Raw genomic sequence first — 24,799 nt, 5'->3', positions numbered from 1 at the left:
TAACTGTTACTGGTATGTAAACCTTGTTCTGTTTATTGTGAGCAGGATACATAAATAAACTGCATAACACAGCATATATTTGTACTCCCAATCCTGTTATGAGGAATTTTCTCATATTTTTCATGGCTTTTTAGTAGGCCTCTGTGCCATTCAAAACATGCAGTGGTGCATGAAAATTGTAGTATGAATTAATTGGCAATCCAATGGCGGGTTTACACAGCCTGATTGTAGGTTATCAGGTACGAATGTTACTATGAATGCTTGTTCCTGATAATCGGCCTATGTAAGTGTGCTGCCGATTGGGTGAATTGATCTGTCATGCAGCACATTAAATCTGTGAACAAAGCTCTGCTGTCCAGAAACAATGAATCTGTATGAGGATGAGAGATGGTAGTAGCAATGTAAATGAAGCTTTTCACCTCAACTGATGAGCAGGCAGTTATTGGGAAGGAACCGTTCATAATCAACTGCTCCATCTGCTCCTGTGTGGTATTGCTATATGAATGCATCAATGTATACTAAATATTAATGATGCAAAACAAGTTATAGTTTTCATGCAGTAAACTTTTACAGTTTAAGCAGCTCAATTTTTTTTTGTGGCCCCAGGAGACAGAACAATGCGACAATGCGGCCCTCAGACCAAAATAGGTTGTGCACCCCTGCCTTAGAGTAACGGTTGTTACAGGAAACAGAAGCCCCATCTCCATTCAGAGGTACACTTGGGGATAGCTAAATAATGTTAGGGAACAGTTAATGAGGTTTTCTGAGACTTTTCTACTAATGATCTGTCCTCTGGAAGGTCATCAGTATCTGATCGATGGGGGTCCGACATCTGGGGCCCCCACCGGTTAGCTATTTGAGAAGGCAGCGGCATTTGCAGTAGTGCATCGGCCTTCTCGCAGCTTAGTCTAGGCGATGTGACCTCACGTTCAGCCTTAGGCCGAGTTCACACGATCGCCGGCCGTAGGTCAGCCGCATCGGATCGCGGACCCATTCACTTTAATGGGTCCGCGATCCGGCCGTTCCGCTAAAAGATAGGACTTGTTCTATCTTTTAGCGGAACGGAAGTACGGGACGTAACCCCACGGAGGCACTCCGTAGTGCTTCCGAGGGGTCCCGTCCCGTGCGGCCGTTCCGCGATTCCGGATTTGCGGACCCATTGAAGTGAATGGGTCCGCATCCGTGATGCGGAATTCACACGGAACTGTGGCCGTGTATTGCGGCCCGCGATCTGCGGGCCGCAATACGGCCACAGATCACACACGTTCGTGTGAACTTAGCCTTAGGCGCAGCTCATCCCCGTTGGAAGTGAATGGGGTTGAGCTGCGATACCAAGCACAGCCGCTATCAAATGGACAGTGCTGTGCTTGGGATGCTGAGAGAAGAAAACAGCACTACAGCAAGGTGCCTTCTCAAACAGCTGACCAGGTCTCGGACCCCCACCGATCAGATACTGATGACCTATAAGTCCTGGAGAACCCCTTTAAAATGGAAGAGTGGGAATAAAAGAAATTAGAGACAGAGGGTAAAAACTTCTGACTTCACCTCTAAAGTTTTTTGTGTTGGAGGTGAACAATTCTGGTTTTAATTTCAAAAATGTTTGCTGTGCATAGCATATTATTTTTGTAGCGCTGCCATGTTATGTAAGGTGTTGTCAACCATTTTCATTCTGTATCACAATGCATTTTAAAATGTTGAAAGGTAAAAAATAATATTGCAAAGTGTGAATTTCTAATTATGATTTTGTTATTTTACTGAATATAAATACGGGTTCCTTCCCATGGCATAGCATACTACTTATATAGTTATCCCTACTCTTTCTCACATTTAGACAAGAGCACTTTAGCTCCTTAGGAAAATGTTTGAAGAATAAACAAGTCTCTCTTACGCATATTTATACCTAGGTTGACACAGACACTGCGCTGCCTTTTAAGTGCACCAGGAAGACACAATTTTGTTTTGAACTGTGGGGGCCCCTTTCCTCATCCTATTCAACCCCTATAGCAGAACTATCAATCACAGTTAACGGCTCCACATTTTCCCCAGTCTCAGAAATCCATTGTTTCATGATAACCTTTGATTAACCTCTTGTCTCAATCTTAAAACCTTTCTCCAATCCACTCTTTTCTCAACCTAAATACTTATACATGTACATGCCCTCATCATAGTCGGCTACAGTGTGGATACATGCTCCTTGCATTGCCTTCAGGATTTCTTCCTCCATATTCTGAAACTCGCTACTCTGCCATGTTCCAAACTATCATATAAGTAACCTGAGAACTCACCTATTCAGAAAAATCTATAACTTGCAATAAGCCAGTCTCTACTACACAACAACTTCTTTATAATTATAATTCTGTATCCATCCCAGCAACAGCTCCATTACCTGATGAGGTTTTGGGTTGTAGAAGCTTAAAGGGAACCTGTCACCGGGATTTTGGATATAGAGCTGAGGACATGAGTTGCTAGATGGCCGCTAGCACATCCGCAATACCCAGTCCCCATAGCTCTGTGTGCTTTTAGGCCTCATGCACACGACAGTATTTTTTTGCGGTCCGCAAAAAGCTGTTCCGTGATCCGTTTCCGTTTTTGTTTCCGTGTGTCTTCCTTGATTTTTGGAGGATTACCAGACATGAAAAGTGAAAAAAAAAAATCAAAGTCAAGTTTGCCTTGCAAATGATAGGAAAAAAACGGACGCGGACGACTATCTTGTGTGCCTCCGTGTTTTTTCAGGGACCCTTTGACTTGAATGGGTCCGCGAACCGTTGTCCGTGAAAAAAATAGGACAGGTCATATTTTTTTGACGGACTGGAAACACGGATCACGGACGCGGATGACAAACGATGCATTATCCGAGTTTTCAACGGACCCATTGAAAGTCAATGGGTCCGCAGAAAATCACGGAAAACGGAACAACGGCCTTATTGTGTAAAAAAAACTATTTGATACATATGCAAATTAACCTGAGATGAGTCCTGTCCCTGACTAATCTCAGGGACAGGACTCATCTCAGGTTAATTTGCATATGTATCAAATATTTTTTTTTTACACAATAAAAGCACACAGAGCTTTGAGGACTGGGTATTGCGGATGTGCTAGTGGCCATCTAGAAACCCATGTCCTCAGCTCTATTCCCAAAATCCAGGTGACAGGTTCCCTTTAATGCACCCAACCCTATACGTATTTTAGTCCACCAACCACGGACCCACAAAACAGATGCCTTCCATGTGCATTGCACTTTTTTTCTTACTCCCTGCAATAGAAATTGCTATTGTCATCCACAATGTGGACAAGAATAAAATATGTCTATAATTTATGGTAGGGATGCATAGATCCGCAAAAAATGTGGATGTATGCATGGCCCCAAAGAAATAAATGAGTCCGTGTCCTATCCGCAGAAAATACAAATAGCACATAGTTGAAAAATATAGTTGTGTTCAGAAAGCTTTACAGTGTGTAGTGCAGGCCTTCAAGTCACATAAGGGAACTAACAAAAGGTAAGAAAAAAGTTGAATAAAGTTTTTAAATATACAAATGAAAAACAAAAGTATTAAAAACAAAAACTTTTTCCATCTTTATAAATATACTGTATATTACACACATAGATTAGATAGATGGATAGATAGGTAGATTACTAGATAGATTACATAGATACATACGTACAGTAGATAGATTAGACAGACAGATCAATCGAGGACAGATAGACACAGTAGATAGATACAGTAGTTGGTTCTGTCAATCAAAAAGAAGAGGGAGGAGCATTGTGCCTGGTTTAACAGTGCATTCCTGGTGACAAATGCCCTTTAACATGTCATTTTTACCATGCAGTGGACACTGTAAACAAAAACTAAAAACCTAAAAACAATGGCAAAATTGCAGTGTTTTGTCATATATATATATATATATATATAATATATATATGTGTGTATATATAAATGTATGCAATAAATTAGATATACAGTACAGACCAAAAGTTTGGACACACCTTCTCATTCAAAGAGTTTTCTTTATTTTCATGACTATGAAGGCATCAAAACTATGAATTAACACATGTGGAATTATATACATAACAAACAAGTGTGAAACAACTGAAAATATGTCATATTCTAGGTTCTTCAAAGTAGCCACCTTTTGCTTTGATTACTGCTTTGCACACTTTTGGCATTCTCTTGATGAGCTTCAAGAGGTAGTCCCCTGAAATGGTCTTCCAACAGTCTCGAAGGAGTTCCCAGAGATGCTTAGCACTTGTTGGCCCGTTTGCCTTCACTCTGCGGTCCAGCTCACCCCAAACCATCTCGATTGGGTTCAGGTCCAGTGACTGTGGAGGCCAGGTCATCTGGCGCAGCACCCCATCACTCTCCTTCATGGTCAAATAGCCCTTACTTTCAAAGTTTTCCCAATTTTTCGGCTGACTGACTGACCTTCATTTCTTAAAGTAATGATGGCCACTCGTTTTTCTTTACATAGCTGCTTTTTTCTTGCCATAATACAAATTCTAACAGTCTATTCAGTAGGACTATCAGCTGTGTATCCACCTGACTTCTCCTCAACGCCACTGATGGTCCCAACCCCATTTATAAGGCAAGAAATCCCACTGACAGAGCACACCTGTGAAGTGAAAACCATTTCAGGGGACTACCTCTTGAAGCTCATCAAGAGAATGCCAAGAGTGTGCAAAGCAGTAATCAAAGCAAAAGGTGGCTACTTTGAAGAACCTAGAATATGACATATTTTCAGTTGCTTCACACTTGTTTGTTATGTATATAATTCCACATGGGTTAATTCATAGTTTTGATGCCTTCAGTGTGAATCTACAATTTTCATAGTCATGAAAATAAAGAAAACTCTTTGAATGAGAAGGTGTGTCCAAACTTTTGGTCTGTACTGTACATGTACACAATGCAACTTGGCCTGCAAAAAACAATAAAAGCTCAGGCAGTCCCTGTAAATGGTCTAAAATAAAGCCCCAATTTTCTCCCCTGCTTCTTCCTCCGCTGCTGTTTATTTTTCTGGCTGCAGCGGTGACTTTCCATTCACACAGGTCACAGCTGCAGATAATCCCTGGCCTTAGCAGTGACATTCCAGACAACCCCTTTAAGCATTAAACTAAGCTGCATGCACAAGGGGTTAATTTGGCGGATTGCCCACTGGTAAACCTTTTCACAAAGTCAGCATTTTGACAGGCAGCGTTATTTATGGCGTATACTATGAATATACTATAAACGTCTATTATGGAGTAATCCTTTAAATGGTTGTGGGGCCTGAATCTTAGGCGATGCTTTATAACCTGTTTCTTGTATAAAAGTGCAGAATTAAATGGATGTATTGTACCCAAGTAATGATCATGAATTGATATGCACATTATTAGGATACTGCTACGTGTGTGGTTAAAATATTAACAGTATATTGATTGTTTATAGTATTTAATGAAGACTTGCAGCATCGACCACACCAAAAGAGTTGGCTAATGACCATTTATCGACTTTCCGTTAGGGCCCATTTTGTATTGGCTAGATGTCTTCGTCCCTGAAAACGCCATTCAGATAGACACTAATTAGCACCCAGGAAGGCACCCATAAGAAGAAACATTATTCCCCTTCCCTAAAGCTGGTTGCCATGGCAGGAGATGGATGCACGCTGACATAAAAAAGGAATGTGACGCAGTCGGCTGAACCCAGTAGCACAGTCTGATAGGAGCGCTCTGAATTAGTCTTTCTCTAGGTGACAGTAGAAAAGCAATGCTGTACATCAGCCGGCTAATTTTAGCCTACGCTGCATTTCTAGTGGGTGGGCAGGTGAAGAACAGGCAGAAGATAAAAGAGGAGAAAGAAGAAGGAAAATGAGCCTCACAAGAAAGAGACCTGGATAATTCCCATAGCATGTTAAAAATAAAAGCGTCTGGATGCTTTTGAAGTGTGCAGAGTAAGGAGACTGGTTTACAACGCTGGACTGGGCCTGTGCTGTATTGTGGAAATTTCATGCAGATTCCTCTTCCATAGTAAATGTCACTCTGTGTAAACAGTTTAAATATCAGGTGCTCAAACTAAATAAAAAGCTGTGAACCTCAAGTAATATTTACATCAGTTGCTACAACAAAAATAAATAAAAATATAGCAGAATAGCTTGGCTTTTTGCGCACGAGTTTTATAATTAGCAGTAGCATACCTTCAATGGAGGCAAGCCACATGACTGCTATGGGGCCCGGGGGAGGGAGACCTAGTGATGAATTCCTTCTATTTCCCATGTGAAAACACCGCAATTTCATGCAGCCAACGCTAGGGGGAGCCTTCTTTTCAGTCAGTTTAACTGCATAAGTTTCTATCCACTGAGCTCCCCCTAGTGGTGGCTGTAGACACCCAGCATTGTAATAGATGGGAAGCAGATTTCTCAAGGTATTTATGCCGGTTGTCTGGTGTGAATACATTAACAAACATGGTGGTCAGATTGAGGACCATATTGTATTGACATAGAAGTCTGATCAAGTTTTGTTACAATTTTTTTTATTCAAAATGTTGTATGTTTAGGGTACTTTCACATTAGCGGTTTTCTTTTCCGCTATTGCGTTCTGTCCTAGGGGCTCAATCCCGGAAAAAAACTGATCAGTTTTATCCTAATGCATTCTGAATGGAGAGGAATCCGTTCAGTATGCATCACGATATCTTCAGTTCAGTCATTGTACAACTTTTGGACGGAGAAAATACCGCAGCATGCTGCAGTATTTTCTCCATCCAAAATTCCGGAACACTTGCCGGAATGCCGGATCCGACATTATTTTACATTGAAATGCATTAATGGCGACGGGGGCGGAGCTCTGGCGCAGCACAGCAGTGCGCGGTGAGAGGCCGCCGGACTAGTGTTCTGGAAAAACGGATCTGATTTTGCAGTCTGCGCATGCGCAGACCATTAAAGATTTTAAAAAGATAAATGCCAGATCAGTTTTTCCGGATCCGTCTACAAATGGTATCAGTTTACATACAGATTGCCGGATCCGGCAGGCAGTTCCTTCTGTCTTGATTGACAGGGCCAAGCCAGCGTTCTCCTGCTGGCCCCGTCTGCTGTGTAAATCTCGCGCCTGCGCCATCCCGTTCAGTATTCGGCGCAGGCGCAGTGAGAAGGCCGGCAGCCTCTAGGAACAGGTGCAATCCCCCCCCCTGCTCCTAGAGGCTCATTTGCATATAATAAAAGTTAAAATTACCCGAAAACGGGGGCATACTTAAATAAAAGAAATGCAGAGTTAAATTCAGGTGACATTTTCACATCTATAATGTCAGCCTGTTTAATAGCGAAAATTGGGGTGACAAAAAACCCTTTAATGGGGTAACTGCAGTATCTTCCCCATCTCTGAAAGTTATGTTGATTACATATGTGTATCGTCCATATATAGTTTCCTAAAAAATAAAAACTGTTGTCAGAAACTTTTTTGGAAAGTTAAGTTTATTTTTTTCTACTGCAAAACCTGTGTTTGGCAAAATAAAATATGAGGAGAAAATCACAAACCGCCTGGTGAAAATGTGCTTGCTCAACCCTTGACCTAACCCAGGGTCCTTTAATGATTGAGGTCAGCTTGACCGCCACTGCTTTAAATATATGGTTTCTGCATAAAGCAGAGATATATTGTGTTACATACCTTTGTGACTTAGCTAGTATATTAAAGGGTTTGGTCTAGGAGCTGCCTACCGAAAAGGAAGAAACCAGCTAAAAAACTACCTCACTAGTCTCTCGGCAGCCCTGTTGTTTCTGCGCTGCTGCTCCATTCCTGACTGCTTCAGTTCCTGCCTCACCAGAAATGGCTTGGGTCCGTGACCACTGCGGCCAATCACTGGCCTCAGCAGTCTTATGTGCTTGTAGGGAGATACTTGTGTGCCATCCAAGCAAATGTGACCACAGAGGCTAGTGATTGGCCATATCCCACCGTTTAGCTTCATGCACATGGCTATTTTATAGCTTTTTTCCAGGAACCATATATTTACAGCAGCCAAGAATGAGGAGGTGGCGCAAGAATCGTGGCCCAGCGAACAGGTGTTTTTTTTAACTCTGCATCGGCTCTGTCCATTGGAGTTGTCACTTCCTACGTCAAACAACCCCTTTAAGAAACTTGCGTAAGTTTAAGGATATGGTATAACATTTTAAAAAAAGAACACTCGCCCATTAAATCCTCCGCTCCCGGTGGTCCCTGCCAATCACGTGACTGCGGCAGTTAATCATGGTCCTCAGCATTCATGTTTCTATGCATGCTGCATGACTGCTGCTGCCAGTAATTGACTGCAGTGGTCAGATGAATGATGTATATGACCTCTTCACTGCAGCCGGCGGGGGATTTAATGATTCAGGAATAGTCATTTTCTTATGTTATGCCATCTCCCTCCTGCTCTTAGGCAAGTGTCTTTAAATTCCAGACAACCACTTTAATAACTCAAAATCCACTAATGGAATCCGAGGGGCCAGACAACAGTATTTAGAGCTCAATAATTTTTATAACCCTAAATAATTTATTTGCAGTCTCAGACAGAAACTATCATACCGGCTCCAAGGTATTTAATGGTTTTACTTAATTACTTATTACTTATCTCCACAGAGGCTGTCTAGGGTACACACTTATAAGTGGAGATTTTATTGTTATGGAGGATTTATAGAAGCAGTGGTGTCTCCCCATAGAGGCCAATGTTTCAGGTGTATTTTAGGAAATGACATTTAACTCTTTTATTAGTTGCTATGGGTTATTACTCCGCTGTGTCTGTTTTTGTCTTGTAGGCTTTGTTGCAGATAGCTATGGCATGATTGTTATAAACTGAATGTTGCTTGTTCTTTATATAAACAGGATGCATGAGTTAAATACAGTATTTGAGTTGCACAACTGTAGGGGTCAGCTGTGACTCTGGGTGTGACAGTCATCATCTATATTAACAGATTAAGGCCCCCTGCACACGAACGTGTGCTTCCCGTTGCCGTATTGCGGAGCTCTTTTTCGGATCCGCAATACACGTGTGCTGTTCCGTGGGCATTCCGCATCACAGATGGGGACCCATTCACTTGAATGGGTCCTCAAATCCGGAGATGCGGAACTGAAACACGGAACGGAACCCTACGGAAGCACTACGGAGTGCTTCCGTGGGGTTTCTTCCCATACTTCCGTTCCGCAAAAAGATAGAACATGTCCTATCTTTTTGCGGAACGGCCGAATCGCGGACCCATTAAAGTGAATGGGTCCACGATCCGCTGCGGCTGCCCCGCGGACTGTGTTTGTGCACGGGGTGCACACGTTCGTGTGCAGGGGGCCTAAACTTGTCCCTCACGCATACATCACAGTAAAAGGACTATTGGTACAATTCATCCATACACAGAGATTGCCGATCCTACATTCATAGTTTTAATGTCTCCTCTTTTTCTCAAGTCTTATTCCTAGAGTCCATGCAAGTCCAGATAAAATTGTGACATTACAGTAGATCATGTATAGATCATATAGAAACAGAGTCTCCCGGACTTTCCCCCTCTGAGCCAGAATGGACTGCCACTCTGTACATGTGGCTATCATTCTGGCGGACTCAAGCCATCCTTGTATGACATGTATGGCTATTCATATGAATGGCCACCATGTAAGGCTAGTTTCACACCTGCAGTGTGAATTCTGGCGGGCTGCTATGGCAGAAAAGAGCCTGCCAGAATTCACCGGATCCAGCACTGCCAGATGCCAACGGAATGCCTGCTGGTCCCATTAAGCATAATTGGGTCGGGCGGAGATCTGGCGGATGCAGATGATCGGCCAGACACAAACCGCTGCATGCTGCGTGCGGTTTGTGTCTGGACGATTCCTGGCATTGTCTGCCGGAACAGCCCCACGGAATTCACACCAGTGGTACTTTCACACTAGCGTTTTTCTTTTCCTGTGTTGAGTCCCGTCACAGGAGCTCAATATCGGAAAAAAACTGATCAGTTTTATCCTAATGCATTCTGAATGGAGAGCATTACGTTCAGGATGCATCCGTTCAGTCTCTCTTACGTTTTTTGGCTGAAGAAAATACCGCAGCATGCTGCAGTTTTCTCTCCGGCCAAAAATCCTGAACACTTGCTGGAATGTCGGATCCGGCACTAAGTGTTCCGGCAAAACAGATCCGGATTTCCGGTCCGCGCATGCAAAAGTAAATAAATAAATACTGGATCCAATTTTCTGGATGACACCAGGGAGACGGATCCAATGCTATGCGTAGGTCAGGACAGGAGCTCTCACAGACACGTGCTGCGAGTTCAACACATTGAACTCGCTCGTGTGAAACCAGCCTAATACTAGATTTGCCTGGCCGTTTCCCATGTATTTGCAGGGGGGCCAGAGTAATCATCAGTATAAAAGCCAGTTGGTGGCTATGCTGGATATTTGTACTACTGGCACTTCTACTCCCTGATTTGTTTCATCCAAGTGTTTTAGCAATATTGCGGATTGAACCTTCCTACTTGAAGAGGGGCTGTCACCACAAAATGGAGTGCAATCTGAGAGCACCATGTTATAGGGAAGGATCGATAACATCTTCCTCCTGTACCGATAGCTGTCAGTCACTGGTAACCCCTCCCTCCTGTACCGGCTACTTTCACACTGGCGTTTTGGTTTCCGTTTGTGAAATCCGTTTCAGGGCTCTCACAAGCGGTCCAAAACGGATCCGTTTTTCCCTAATGCATTCTGAATGGATAAGGATCCGCTCAGAATGCATCAGTTTGCCTCCTTTCTGCCTCCATTCCGCTCTGGAGGCGGACACCAAAACGCTGCTTGCAGCGTTTTGGTGTCTGCCTGACGATGCGGAGGCAAACAGATCCGTCCTGACACACAATGTAAGTCAATGGGGACGGATCTGTATTCAATGGCACAATAGAAAACTGATCCGTCCCCCATTGACTTTCAATAATGTTCAAGACGGATCAGTTTTGGCTATGTTAAAGATAATACAAACAGATCCGTTCTGAATGGATGCATGCGGTTGTATTATCGGTGCAGATCCATGACTGATCCGCACCAAACGCGAGTGTGAAAGTAGTCCAAGTCACTTAAACATATGTTCTTTTACTGTTTATTCTGTCTGCATATTTTAGCCACAGTCATAAAATTTTGTTTGGAGCAGATGTTACTGTCAAAATTGTTTTAAATAGTTTATGTTCACTGTAATGTTCACTCTAATATCACAACCATTAATCCTTTCTGTAGGTTAAACATACACGCACATAAAACCTGAAGAATTAAAGTGGGTCAAATATCAGGCCATTTAACACGCCTACACATTTATTTTCCTCTATGTGCATGTAAATGTACTTCTTTTGTTCCCACATTTTGCATACTTTATGATGCACAAAGGTTACACAGATGCAGATTTCTTTAATTGTTTTGTTTCAATTTTCTTTTTCTTCCCAATTTTTTTCACTATACAGATCCTATTGATATTGTTAAAGATCCAATCCCCCCACATGAGTACAAGCCCGAAGAGGACCCTAAAGTATACAAATCTATGAAGACTAAAAGAGGCCCACTATCTGATGACTGGATTGAGGACTATAGGAATAACTTTGGGGGATGCCCCATCATGTGTGCCTACAAACTGTGTAAAGTGGAATTTCGCTACTGGGGCATGCAATCCAAAATTGAGAGGTTCATACATGATGTTGGTGAGTGTATTTTGTGAATTATGAACTGTAATAATGTCCTCATCAACTAATCAACTTGTGCATAAACTAGTTGTATTTCAGTCTACGGCAGTGGTGCTCAGACAGTGGAGTGGGCCTCGCTCATGATGCACCCTCTACTTGTTGGTGAGGCGAAGACAGGGAGACAGTCGTGACAGAAGTGATCATGTGCTGCACAGACTTTTCTATAGCTGTACCAGTTGCTGGCTTGGCAGCATAATTAACCCCTTCAGGACCCAGCCATTTTTCACCTTAAGGACCAGGCCATTTTTAGCAAATCTGACATGTGTCACTTTATGTGGTGATAACTTTAAAACGCTTTTACTTATCCAGGCCATTCTGAGACTTTGTCCAGGACATTCTGATTCCCCATATGTCTACTTCATGTTTGGATAATTTTGAAAATTACATTTTATTTTTTTGGGACTTTAGAAGGCTTAGAAGTTTAAAAGTAAATCTTAAAATTTTTGAGAAAATTTCCAAAACCCAATTTTTTCAGGACCAGTTCAGTTATGAAGTCACTTTCTGGGGCTTACAAATTAGAAACCACCCATAAATCACCCCATTTTAGAAACTACACCCCTAAAGCTTTTCAAAACTGATTTTACAAACTATGTTAACCTTTTAGGTGCCCCACGAGAATTAAAGGAAAATGGTAATGAAATTTCAAAATTTCACTTTTTGTTGTTGCAGATTTTACATTTTAATAATTTTTTTCTGCAACACATCAAGGGTTAACAGCCAAACAAAACTCAATCTATTACCCTGAATCTGGAGTTTACAGAAACACACCATGTGTACTCAAAAACGGATGTATGGGCACGCACATCAGGCTTCAGAGTGGAAGGAGCACCATATGGCTTTGGGAGAGCGGATTTAGCTGGAATGGTAAATGCATATGAAGACACCCTGAAGTGGCCCTACAGTGGAAACCCCCAAAAAGTGACCCCATTCCAGAAACTAGACCCCTCAAGAAATATTGCAAGGTGTTTAGTGAGCACTTTGACCCATCAGGCACAGAATTAGGAAACACTTGGCTGTGAAAAGGAAAAATTAAAAATATTTCCAGAAAAGGTTGCTTTACACCCAGATTTTTCACTTTCACAAAAACAGGACAAAATGCACCCCACATTTTGTTCCCCATATGGATTTTGCTGACCTGAATTGGCAGAAATTAATTTTAGATGCTATGTCGCATTTAAAAGATTCCTGAGGTCCCCAGAAATTAAAACCCCCAAAAAGGAACCCCATTTGGAAAGCGCACCCCCGTACGAACATTTTAAGTGGTGGAAAGGGTACTTTTCAGCAAACAGGTGTCTCACAGAAGGCAGAAACACTTGTTAAAGGATTTCAAAGCACACATTTGTAAAAAAAAAATTACTAGCCGACGACTTTTTATTTTTTCACAAGGGGTTAAAGGAGAAAATGCACCTCAGTATGTGTTCCCCATTTTCTCCCCATTCAGGAAACACCCCATATGTGTTTGTAGCCTTTTGTATGGGCGTACAGCAGGGCTCTAGAGGCAAAGTGCAAAATATGGTTTTTGCAGGCTTGTATAAACAGACATGGATTTTAGGTGCCATGTCGCATTTAAAAGATTCCTGAGGTTCCCAGTAATCAAAAACCCCAAGAAGTGACCACATTTTGGAAATAGCACCCCCGTACAAACATTTTAAGGGGTGGAAAGGGCACTTTTGACCTAACAGTTGTCTAACAGAAAAGAATATGTAGTGGTTGTTGGAAAGTGGATATGCAAGCGAGGGGAAATATTACAGGGTGTGGTAGATTTTAAAATACTCCTGCATGCACAGGCCAAGTTTTTCAGGGCAGGTTTCGCAGTGGTAAATGGTGTCTTTCCTTATCCCCCTTTTGGAACACACCCTGCATCTTTTTTGTGTCCTTCCCTTCCTTGCTGTCTGGGGGACTTGACCTGGAAAATGTTGCCCTGGTACGACACGGGAATCATGACTTCCAGAAGTACTGGGACCCTCCCCGGCCTGGGTTTGAAAAATTAGGGCCTTGATAACCACCTCTTGGAACTGAAGGAAAGTTCTTGTATGGCCTGCAGACTGAAATAGCAAGTACGCATTGCCATCTGTACAATGTGTACGGCCAGCTTTTTGTACCACACTTTCGTTTTTCGTATGGCACTGTAGGACTTCATAAGTTGATCTGAAAGATCCACCCCTCCCATGTGCCTGTTGTAGTCCAGGATACAAACTGGTTTGGGGGTAGTGGTTGTGATACCTCGTACAGGAGCAGGAGAGCTTGGGTTAGTGTGAATGGTGGTCAGTACAAGGACATCCCTCTTGTCCTTTTACTTAACCACCAGCATGTTCTCACGTAGGAGAGCCCTACTTTCACCCATTCTCAGTGGTTGCCCTGCCAGGGATCTAGGGACACCTCTCTGATTTTTGCGCACTGTGCCGCAAGCCACAGTACCTCTGGCAGTTAGAGATGTGAATAGGGGTATGCTGGTATAATAGTTATCCACATAGAGGTGGTAACCTTTATCCAGCAGTGTGTGCAGTAAGTCCCACACAATTTTCCCACTAACTCCTAGGGTATTCTGGGGGTTCTATCCGGAAATCTTTCCCTTCGTAAATGAGGAACTTGTGGGTGTACCCGGAGCTACTCTCACAAAGTTTGTATATTTTTATGCCATACCTTGCCCGTTTGCTAGGCAAGTACTGGCGGAATCTAATCCTCCCTTTAAAGAGTAATAGGGACTCATCTACATTGACACTTTTATCTGAGTTGTACACCTCAGCAAACTTGGTGTTAAAGTGGTCAATGACAGGCCTAACTTTGAACAGACGGTCAAATGTTGGGTTGTTTTGGGGTGGGCACTGTGAATTGTCGTTGTAGTGTAGGAATTTGCTAATTGACTTAAATCATGGTGTTACTGTAAGGGCTGTTTCACACGAGCGAGTCCATTGCGGGAATCACGCTCCGTGTGTGAGTGTGATCCTCCGCTCTGGACTTGCAGGAGCGCACGGCATTATCATGCTTTATAATGCTATGTGCCTCTGCTTGACCTTATTTCTACAGAATCATACTGACAGCTTTATGTCACTATGATTCTGTGGAAAAAAGGCCATGCAGAGACACATAGCATTATAAATCATGATGTAGTGATTAAGGGGTTAAGGGAAATGCCATCTTAGCCATTCATGCTACGGCGCTCTGATCGGGTAGGCGCAGGAGCTGCGCCCGCTTGATCAGCGGCAGGGGTCTGGCAGTCACTGATAGCCAGACCCCTGCTGTATGCCCCGGCATCGGTGACCGTGGCACGTGCGTTATCCTGCCGGGTGCGGGGTGTCCATCAGGTCCCCGCGCTGCTGTGACGGGGACCCGATGGCTTAGACAGCTGCCCGATGCCTTCCCTAGGCATCGTGGCTGCCATCCGTGTGAGCCTGTGAGATCCAGCCCTCTGGATCTCACAGGCAGGAAGCTGTAAGCAGTGATGGCCAGTTCGCAGTGTTTGCCGACGAACACATGCGATCTGCCATCTTTATTCCCAAGCCCGGCGATGCAGAGGTAAGTCCTTACCTGTGCCTGTGCCGCGAGCCGCTCTGAAACACATGCGGTCACCGGGAGCAGGCAGTTTATTTTGGGAGTCCTTTTCCCAAAATAAAGTTTAAAAAAAAATTGTAAATAAAAGGGAAAAAGAGAAAAGTAGACATTAGGTATCGCCGCATCCGTATCGACCAGCTCTATAAAAATATCACATGGTTCACCCCATCAGGTGAACGTCATAAAAAGTGAAATACCAAAGGATCAGAAAGGCGTATTTAGCCCAAAATGGTAACAATCCAACAGTCATCTCATCCCGCAAAAAATGAGCTCCTACCTAAGACAATTGGCCAAAAAATAAAAAAAACAATGGCTCTCAGAAAATGGCAACACAAATACAAGATTTTATTCTGTTCAAAAAGGCTTTCACTGTGTAAAACCTAACAAAAATAAAAATGATAAAAACTATAGGACTATATTGCTGCATTGATATATATTATGGCAAAATAATTAAGAACAATATAGCGAGAAAGTCCGTATCTACTAGTTACTTTACCAGCTTGTCCTAAACCTGCTGTGGAACATATTTAGGCTAGGTCTACACCACAACATTTGTCACGCAACATTTTGTCGCACAACAATTTTTATAATTAGTCTATGGTGTCGCACTGCAACTTGCGACATGCTGCGACGCGACAGTTGCAAAAAATCCATTCGAGATGCAGTGCGACACCATAGACTGCCATTATAAAAATTGTCGTGTGACAAATGTTGCAGTGTAGTTGTGCCCTATCTGTCGCGCGACAAATGTCGTCGTGTAGACCTAGCCTAAAGGTGAAAAGTGGTTAAAATGATGCGTTATTTATCGTTATAGGTTGCAGCATTGTGGAGATATAAGGATTTTTATCTTTACGCAAATCAAGCTGTAGAGCTTCGAGCACCACTACAGCTACACCCCTAGTGCCCATTACACTCCCTGTCTCCTTTGATTGACAGGGCTGATAGCCCAATCTAATGGTGATTGCACAGTGACTCACTAATAATCATTGGTGGTCCACCGTTAATATGTTATGTGGAGTCATTGGTGTCTTTTATAAAAATCATGCATCCCCCATTGATAATGGGCTGTATTTCTGCAATCGTTGGTGGCTGTGGAGCCTCTGCAGAGGGGAGCGAGAACTGTGCAGGAAGGAGAGAATACTTACATCTCCATCCTGCTGGCAGCTGGGCTCCTCTATGTGTGGCACCTCCACTTCCAGGTGCACTGACACGCCAGCAGCTTTCCACACAGCGGAGGAGCGCAGCTGCTGGGTTCTGGCGTCATTTTTTCTGATTTTGGCACAGGCTATGACCTGTGATGAGTAGAGAAAGATTAACATTGCCCTGGTCCACTGAGAACTCTTGGCTTTTTTAGCTTTTTTGACATGCTGGATGAACTAGTGGAATCCTCAGGTGTGTCTCCGTTCCCAGGGTGGAGCGGCTTGTGGCTGAACATGCTGCAAACAAAACGCGACAGTTTCTAGTAATAAGCCTCACAGATTTCAGTTATACATAACGGCTAGAAGATAAATTTACTGCTCCTCTGGAGGACTTGTATTTGCTACTATACCCCAGATTAAAATTTGTCATTACTTCAATTAGATAGTTGCTTTATCTTTTCTACTGTACATTCTGATTCTACTTTTTTTTTTTTTGCATTGGAGAGGATAAGCCAATGGAAAATGGCCTAAATAATCATAAAACGTGTATGATGTTTTTAGATGCTGTTTTATAGCCCCAAGAAGGGAAATGAGAATATTGATATGGCTAATTGAAATATTAACAAACATACATTTTATAAGCAGAAGTTTCATAAAAACTTTGTAGCTGAAGAGCATCCCTATCAGTGAGTAGGTGCCAGCAGTCATAAAGTAGTCGTTGTGGTAAATGGCTCTATTCCCTGGGTTTTGGTAACAGCTATTCTGTTTAGGTGGCTGTGTATGCATGCCCATCATAATTGGTTCCGTCTTTTGTGCAAGGAATGTTGAGGGTTTTGTCAAATCTGTCTTAGGCCTCTTTCACACTACAGTATGTCGATTTCAGTGTTTTGCGGTCGGTTTTTCACGGATCCGTTGTTCCGTTTTTTTGTTTCTGTTTCGGTTCCGTTTTCCGTTCTATTTTTCTGTATGGCATATACAGTATACAGTAATTACATAGATAAAATTGGGCTGGGCATAACATTTTCAATAGATGGTTCCGCAAAAAACGGAACGGATACGGAAGACATATGGATGCATTTCCGTATGCATTCTGTTTTTTTTGCGGACCCATTGACTTTAATGGAGCCACAGAACGTGATTTGTGGCCAAATATAGGACAGGTTCTATCTTTCAACGGAACGGAAATACGGAAACGGAATGCATACAGAGTACATTCCGTTTTTTTTTGCGGAACCATTGAAATGAATGGTTCCGTATACGGACCGTATACGGACCGCCAAAAAATGGCCCGCAAAACGAAAAAAAAAAAAACTGTGGTGTGAAAGAGGCCTTATATCCAAGGGCACAGAACATACACTGTAGGTAACAGCTATCTTGGCGGATGAAAGAGAAAAAACACAACAGCACATTTAAAGCAGTGTGAGCACAAGTGGTAACTCCCATCAATACCCCATCAGATTACCAACCAAGAAAAGTAATAAAGGCTGCTAGTAATGTTCTGAAGCTGCATTGCCACCTGTGCTGATATTCTAGGTTTTTGTGGTTACGTTAATGTGATGTCACCATATTGACAAGCTTTGATTTTTCTCACTGCTGAATTGTTAGTGCAGTCTGTAAATAAAGCTTAAAGAGGTTGTTCATGTACTGGATTTACTGGACATTTTATTATTCAAAGAGCCCAATGACTTATACGTACCTTTAAAATACAACTACACAGCGACTTCTTGTCACTGAAAAATCACGCAACATTTTTTGTAATGATAGTCAAAGGTGTCACAATGCGACATGCTGCAACTGCGGCATGGCAGTCACCAAAAAATCCATCCACATCAGATTTTTGTGCAACTGTCGAGTTGTAGTTGCAGCATATTGCATTGCAACACTATTGTCTATCATTACAAAAAATGTTGCGCAACTTTTCAGCAACGAGAAGTATTCATGTAGCGGACCCTTAATCAGCTATCTGATCCTGTTTTTGCCTAGTTGCCAATCACTGCTGTATGTTAAAACGACTGCTGTCCGTACTGACTGTCAGCAACCTGGCTTAGAGTGTAAGGTTCCATTCACACGTCCGTTGTTTCTTTCCTGATCTGTTCCGTTTTTTGCGGAACAGATCTGGACCAGATCTGGACCCATTCATTTTCAATGGGTCCTGAAAAAAATCGGACAGCTTAATGTCTGATTTTTTTTCAGGACCCATTGAAAATGAATGGGTCCAGATCTGGTCCAGATCTGTTCCGCAAAAAACGGAACAGATCAGGAAAGAAACAACGGACGTGTGAATGGACGTGTGAAGGGTCGAGACCTGTAGGAGGATCGGTGGGTGTACTGTGTACATCGATGAATCCCACCAAACCCGCATGTGTCTTGTTATCGGTTAGCTTGACAAGATTTTGGAGGCATAGACCACAGCCAAAGCCTCAGCAGCTAATTGTGTACCAGCAGTAGATTTCGTACTGTTCCACAATCGGTCGCTGATGATGCAGCCGCAGTCCATTCCTCCAAAGTCCTGCCAGGCTGACTGACACTGTTCAGGTTTGGTGTTAGTCACAGTCACCCTGAATAGGAACGGCATGCAGTGCTACACCCTCTAATTTCCCCCTACAGAACTCGAGCTGCATGCAACCCTACCTACATTCTGGATCTGGTTTTTAACACTATGGTGGACTGTGGCCATTTTAGCTTACCACAGTGATTCCCCCTAGCCAAAATCAGCATCTGTAGCGAATTAATGGTATTTATACATTTCTTTATATTGACATGTTTTAATTATTGCATCATGAAAAATCTTTGGGCGCTGTGAATAATAAAACTTTCTATACGCTTCTTGAATCCTTCACCCTCTTGCAGCTATCTTTCCCTGTTTCCTCCTTGCTTAGGGTACTTTCACACTAGCATTAAAGTTTTCCGGTATTGAGTTCCTTCATAAGGGCTCAATACCGGGAAAAAACGCTTCAGTTTTGTCCTAATGCATTATGAATGGAAAGCAATCCATTCAGTATGCACCAGGATGTCCTCCGTTCCGTCCCTTTTACGGTATTTGGCCGGAGAAAATACTGCAGCATTTTCTCCGGCCAAAATTCCGGAACACTTGCCAGAATGCCGGATCTGGCATTAATTTCCATTGAAATGTATTAATGCCGGATCCGGTACCAAGTGTACAGGAAATTGCCAGATCTGGTTTTCCGGTCTGCGCATGCGCAGACCTTTAAAAATGTTAAAAAAAATAAATACCGGATCCGTTTTTCCAGATGACACCGGAGAGACGGATCCAGTATTTCAATGCATTTGTCAGACGGATCCGCATCCGGATCCGTCTGACAAATGCCATCAGTTTGCATCCGTATTGCCGAATCTAGTAGGCAGTTTCGGCGACGGAACTGCCTGCCGGAATCCTCTGCCGCAAGTGTGAAAGTACCCTTAGGCTACTTTCAAACTAGCGTTCGGGTGTCCGCTTGTGAGCTCCGTTTGAAGGGGCTCACAAGCGGCCCCGAACGCATCCGTACTGCCCTAATGCATTCTGAGTGGACGCGGATCCACTCAGAATGCATCAGTCTGGCAGCGTTCAGCCTCTGCTCCGCTCAGCAAGCGGACACCTGAACGCTGCTTGCAGCGTTCGGGTGTCCGCCTGGCCGTGCGGAGGCAAGCGGATCCGTCCAGACTTACAATGTAAGTCAATGGGGACGGATCCGTTTGAAGATGACACAATATGGCTCAATCTTCAAACGGATCCGTCCCTTTCAATGTAAAGTCTGGACGGATCCGTCTGAAGCTACTTTTCTGAAGCTACTTTTCTACAATATAATGCAGACGGATCTGTCTGAGCAGACATCAGACGGACCCGCTCTGAACGGTAGTGTGAAAGTAGCCTAGGTCTAGTTGTTAAAAAGGACCTGTAATCTCTCCTGGCATGCCTATTTTAGCAACTAAATGCATCCTCCTTGTAATAACAATTCTAGATCATCTATTCATTTGTACCATGTATTTGTTATTCCTTCTAGAAGTTATGAATGAATTGCTCTCAGTTTGCAATGACGTTCCAGCTGGGTAGTAGGACTGTGCAGGTACACACCAAGCTGAGACCTTCATTGGAAACTTATCAATTCATTGATACTGTAAGGCTACTTTCACACTGGCGTTTTGGTTTCCGTTTGCGAGATCCGATCAGGGATCTCACAAGCGGTCCAAAACTGATCAGTTTTGCCCTTAATGCATTCTGAATGGATAAGGATCTGCTCAGAATGCATCAGTTTGGCTCCGTCCTGCCTCCATTCCGCTTTGGAGGCGGACACCAAAACACTGCTTGCAGCGTTTTGGTGTCCGTCTGACGAAACTGAGCCAAACGGATCCGTCCTGACACACAATGTAAGTCAATGGGGACGGATCCGTTTTCACTGACACAATCTGGCACAATAGAAAACTGATCCGTCCCGCATTGACTTTCAATGGTCTTCAAGACGGATCCGTTTTGGCTATGTTAAAGATAATGCAAACGGATCAGTTCTGAACGGATGCATGCAGTTGTATTATCTGAACGGATCCGTTTGTGCAGATCCATGACGGATCCGCACCAAACGCGAGTGTGAAAGTAGCCTAACTTCTAAAAGGAATAATAAACACATTGTGCAAGGTATAGTCATAAAAATAGATGCTCCAGAATTTTTATTACATGGGGAATGCAAGTAGTTACTAGAACAGTCATGTCAGGAAAGGTTACAGGTCCTCTTTAAAAGACTGATGTATTAGACTGTATAATTACAATGTGTGAAGTGCCCTCTCATTGCAGACCAGTTACAATTTAGGAAGCGAGGCATAGGAGAATTTCAATTTGAAAAGATGACAACTTTAATACTATATTTTATAATTTAATCTGGATAATTTATAAATTACAGCTTTGTTGTTGTCATCTTTTCTGACTGATAATGCCCTGTGTTTCTTGTCTTAATGGGTTTTTCAAAGCTTATAAAAATACAGAAAGTGTTTAAATTTGTCTGAGTACTTACCTTACGATGCCACCATAACTTAGAAGTCTCAGAAGTAGCTATTTGTCAATTTTGTTATCTTGGCCAGCTATATGTCGAACAGTTGTTTGTATGCTGCCAGAGCTTGCTGAGGTCAGGATTACAAGTGTGAAGGACTACATTCCCATGATTCCTCTCCCCTCTCACAAACACTGCTTCTTTTTGCAGTTGCCTTCTATTGCAAGGTGTCAGTTAGCTATGTAATTTCTCAACATGGATCTGATACTGAGACACTGCTCATGAGGTCAATTTTTAAAGACAGTTTTGCTGCAGTGAGAATTGCCATAATTTGCCACAAATCTATTAAATTTGGCATCATGTGTGATACATTTGGCATATCCCTTAAAAGGGTTTTCCAAGACTTTACAACTAATTCTATTCTCTGGAGAACATATTTTAGACACATCTCATATATGCACTATAAGACGCACTTTTTCCACCTAAAAATGGGGGGGGGGGTGACTGCGTCTTATAGTCTGAATGCTAATGACCGCTACCATTATGGATGTGAGGCTGATTGGGGGTCTGATCTTAGGCTGATGGAGCTTTGGGGGTCTGATTTTGGGGTCTGATCTGAGGTCTTATGAAGAATAGGGGTCTGATTTGGGGGACTGATGAGTATTGGGTGTCTGATTTGAGATCTGGTGAACTTTGGGGGGGTCTTCTCAGAGGTCTGATGGAAAATATTATTTTTCTTATTTTCCCCTCCAAATACTAGGTGCGTCTTATAGTCCCGTGTGTCTTATGGTCCGAAAAATACGGTAAATATTCAAATTTAGAAAATTCCTCTAATTTATAACAGGTCTGCCATGGGCAAGTACTTCACACGTTGGATAATGCAATGTAATATACTTTGTAAACTAGTAAGCACCACTGGTAAACAAACAAATAGGCACCTTAAATTTTTGCGCAAAAAGCTAAAAATGCTGTAATAACAAAGAAAAAATACGCCCCAGCAAAGACATTTTGCCACTGACATGAGACTGCTGAGGTTTCGGCTGCAGCCATTGATTGGCTACAGTGGTCACATGTCAGTGTTGAAATGTCATTGCTGGAGGACAGGATACAGAGACCAGCGATGGAGACTGGAAGCTGCAGGGAATTGATAAGGTGAGTATTATTTAGCTTATTTTATAGCATTCTAATCTTTTGGTTAAACAAAAAGTGCATGGCCATATTTAAAGTTGTTGTTTTTTTTTGTTAAGTTCTAGTACATGATTTAGTCTTATGTTCTCAATTAACAGGTCTTCGGAAAGTTATGGTCAGAGCACATAGGCAAGCTTGGTGTTGGCAAGATGAATGGTGGGGACTAACCATTGAAGATATTAGACAACTGGAGAAAGAAACACAACTGATGTTGGCCCAGAAAATGGCGCAGTTTAGTATTAGTGAAAATGAAGCAGAACAGCATGGAGCCAAAGAATCTCCTGGTGAGAAGGATTCAGAGACCAAGGCCATTACCTCTATAGAAACAGTTGACGAACCAAGCGGCATAACTGAGTCACTTTCTGGAAGAGGACTAACCAAGCAGTGGTCTACTTCTTCTAGATCATCCAGATCATCAAAGAGAGGAGGTATGTTCTTCATGACAAGAATATCTCAAATTCCATTTGTTATGTAGAAATATCCACTCGACTCCTTACTTGTTCTTGGATAAATGATTGGTACAGTTTAACCGACTTAATGCCCAACTGATGGTCTAGTTGGGCCCTCGGGTGCCTGATGTTTAGGCAAATTCAGATTTTGTGGCTGTCTACCCCAGGATAATGATCAGGCATGAGCACTTCTGTAAACTGAAATCTTTGCCCAACCATAAAAAAATGTAAAAATATCTTCTTTCTATGTCTGGAGCACAGTGGAATCATTCCTGCAACATTTTTGATATGTGTGCTGTTGCAGCAGCGTACTTACCATTAAGGCTGACCAGGCCACAATGAGGGCCCTGATTAGAGGGGACCTAGACTCCTCCTTCAGCTTTCTGACACAAATCCTCTGCATTTTCCTGCAGCCATCGCTACGGGGAGCTCAGTGAAAAGATATGTTATGGCTTCCATTGAGTTCAATGACGACTATAAATTCCTATGCACTGAGCTCCCCCTAGTGGTGGTTGTAGTTGTACACTTTTATAATATACTGTGTAAAGGGAAGCAAGAGACTCTGGACATTTATGGCAGTTGTCTTTAAAGAGGTCAGCAGCACTTGACAGTGATATAAAGGTGCAAGCCTTGCAGGATCAAGTAGGCAAGTAGAAGGTGAGACAGCACTCTCTTTAATACACTCCTTCACTTATTATTTGATGAAAAAAGGTGTATATTAACTGGAGAGTTTACTAAGTTTTTATTTATATGTCAGTTGTAAGTTGAAATATGGTGTTCAGAATGAATAAAGCACCTGTTTCCGACATAATGTCAGGGATAATAGGGTCCATCACCCAGCATCGGTGCTTGTGCAAGTGCTGCTTCCTCCTCAATATTTACCTGCATCCCTTGTAGCTTCTTGTCCCATTTACTATGTGCCTCAGCACTCGGCGACTACACTCTGTTACTTCCACGGTTGACTTGTTATGATTTCTAAACGCTTCCACTTTGTAGTAATACCACTCACGGTTAATCATGGAATATCTGGAAAGGAAGAATCCTTTTACAGTACCCCATTGGAATTCAGTGAGCTTGCAAGAACTACCCATTGTCACAAGAGGAAGGGATAAGTGCAGCCCTGAGATACGCCCACACCGCTATTCCTACCTACTTGCACGATCCGTCCTAACCGACGGTGCACAACTGGACGGCAGTCCCTAGCTTAAGTACGTGCAGGGGCTTACAAGGAGGGAACAAAGTGGAGAAAACAAGAGACAAAGACAATCATAACCTTGCAGGCTGGGTAGAAACCAAACAAGCAATAACACACTGTAGACAAAAACAGGACAAAATGGAAGCCGAGGTCACGTCAGTACACAGGGATAATGCAGAATCGAGGTCAAAATACAAACTGAGGTCAAAAAGCAGGAGATCACGTCAGTACAGAGGGATAACACGATATCAGGAGTCAAATAAAAGCCGAGGTTGAGTTCCACAAACACATGCAGGAAATACGCTGGTGAGTATTAAGACCAATCACAGGCAACTTGTGGCCAGCAAGTTGCCTGTTAAATAGGCAAGACTGAATGGTCACGTTATGTGGCCAGCGTCACATGACCCTGCTTCAGCCCCAGCCACTACTCTGAGCGCCGACTCATCACCGTCGGCACTCATTCCTGCCCCTGCTCGTTGCCTAGGGGATGGAGGACGCCGGCCGTGCTGAGGAAGCGCACGCTGCCGGGTCCTCCCCCCTCCCTTGTTACCAGGGAGACAAGGACGCCGGCACCTCCTCCCTCTCTGTCAGCGGGGTGCTGGCGGTGCTGTT

The 24,799-nt window shown here is 43.0% G+C and overlaps 1 protein-coding gene across 6 annotated transcripts in view; it reads left to right on the top strand.

Moving 5' to 3' along the window:
- Positions 1-24,799, top strand: part of PITPNM2 (phosphatidylinositol transfer protein membrane associated 2) — a 395,602-nt gene that overhangs the window by 237,674 nt on the left and 133,129 nt on the right. For all 6 annotated transcript variants that reach the window (XM_040416185.1, XM_040416186.1, XM_040416187.1 and 3 more), the window contains 2 exons: positions 11,410-11,643; positions 22,642-22,971. In XM_040416185.1, coding sequence (XP_040272119.1) covers positions 11,410-11,643; positions 22,642-22,971 — 564 coding nt within the window. The remainder of the gene's footprint in view (positions 1-11,409; positions 11,644-22,641; positions 22,972-24,799) is intronic.

This window comes from Bufo bufo, chromosome 2, assembly GCF_905171765.1.
Source record: "Bufo bufo chromosome 2, aBufBuf1.1, whole genome shotgun sequence".
NCBI lineage: Eukaryota > Metazoa > Chordata > Amphibia > Anura > Bufonidae > Bufo > Bufo bufo.
The sequence above is the reverse complement of the archived record's forward strand: the minus strand, read 5'-3'. Positions and strand labels throughout refer to the sequence as shown.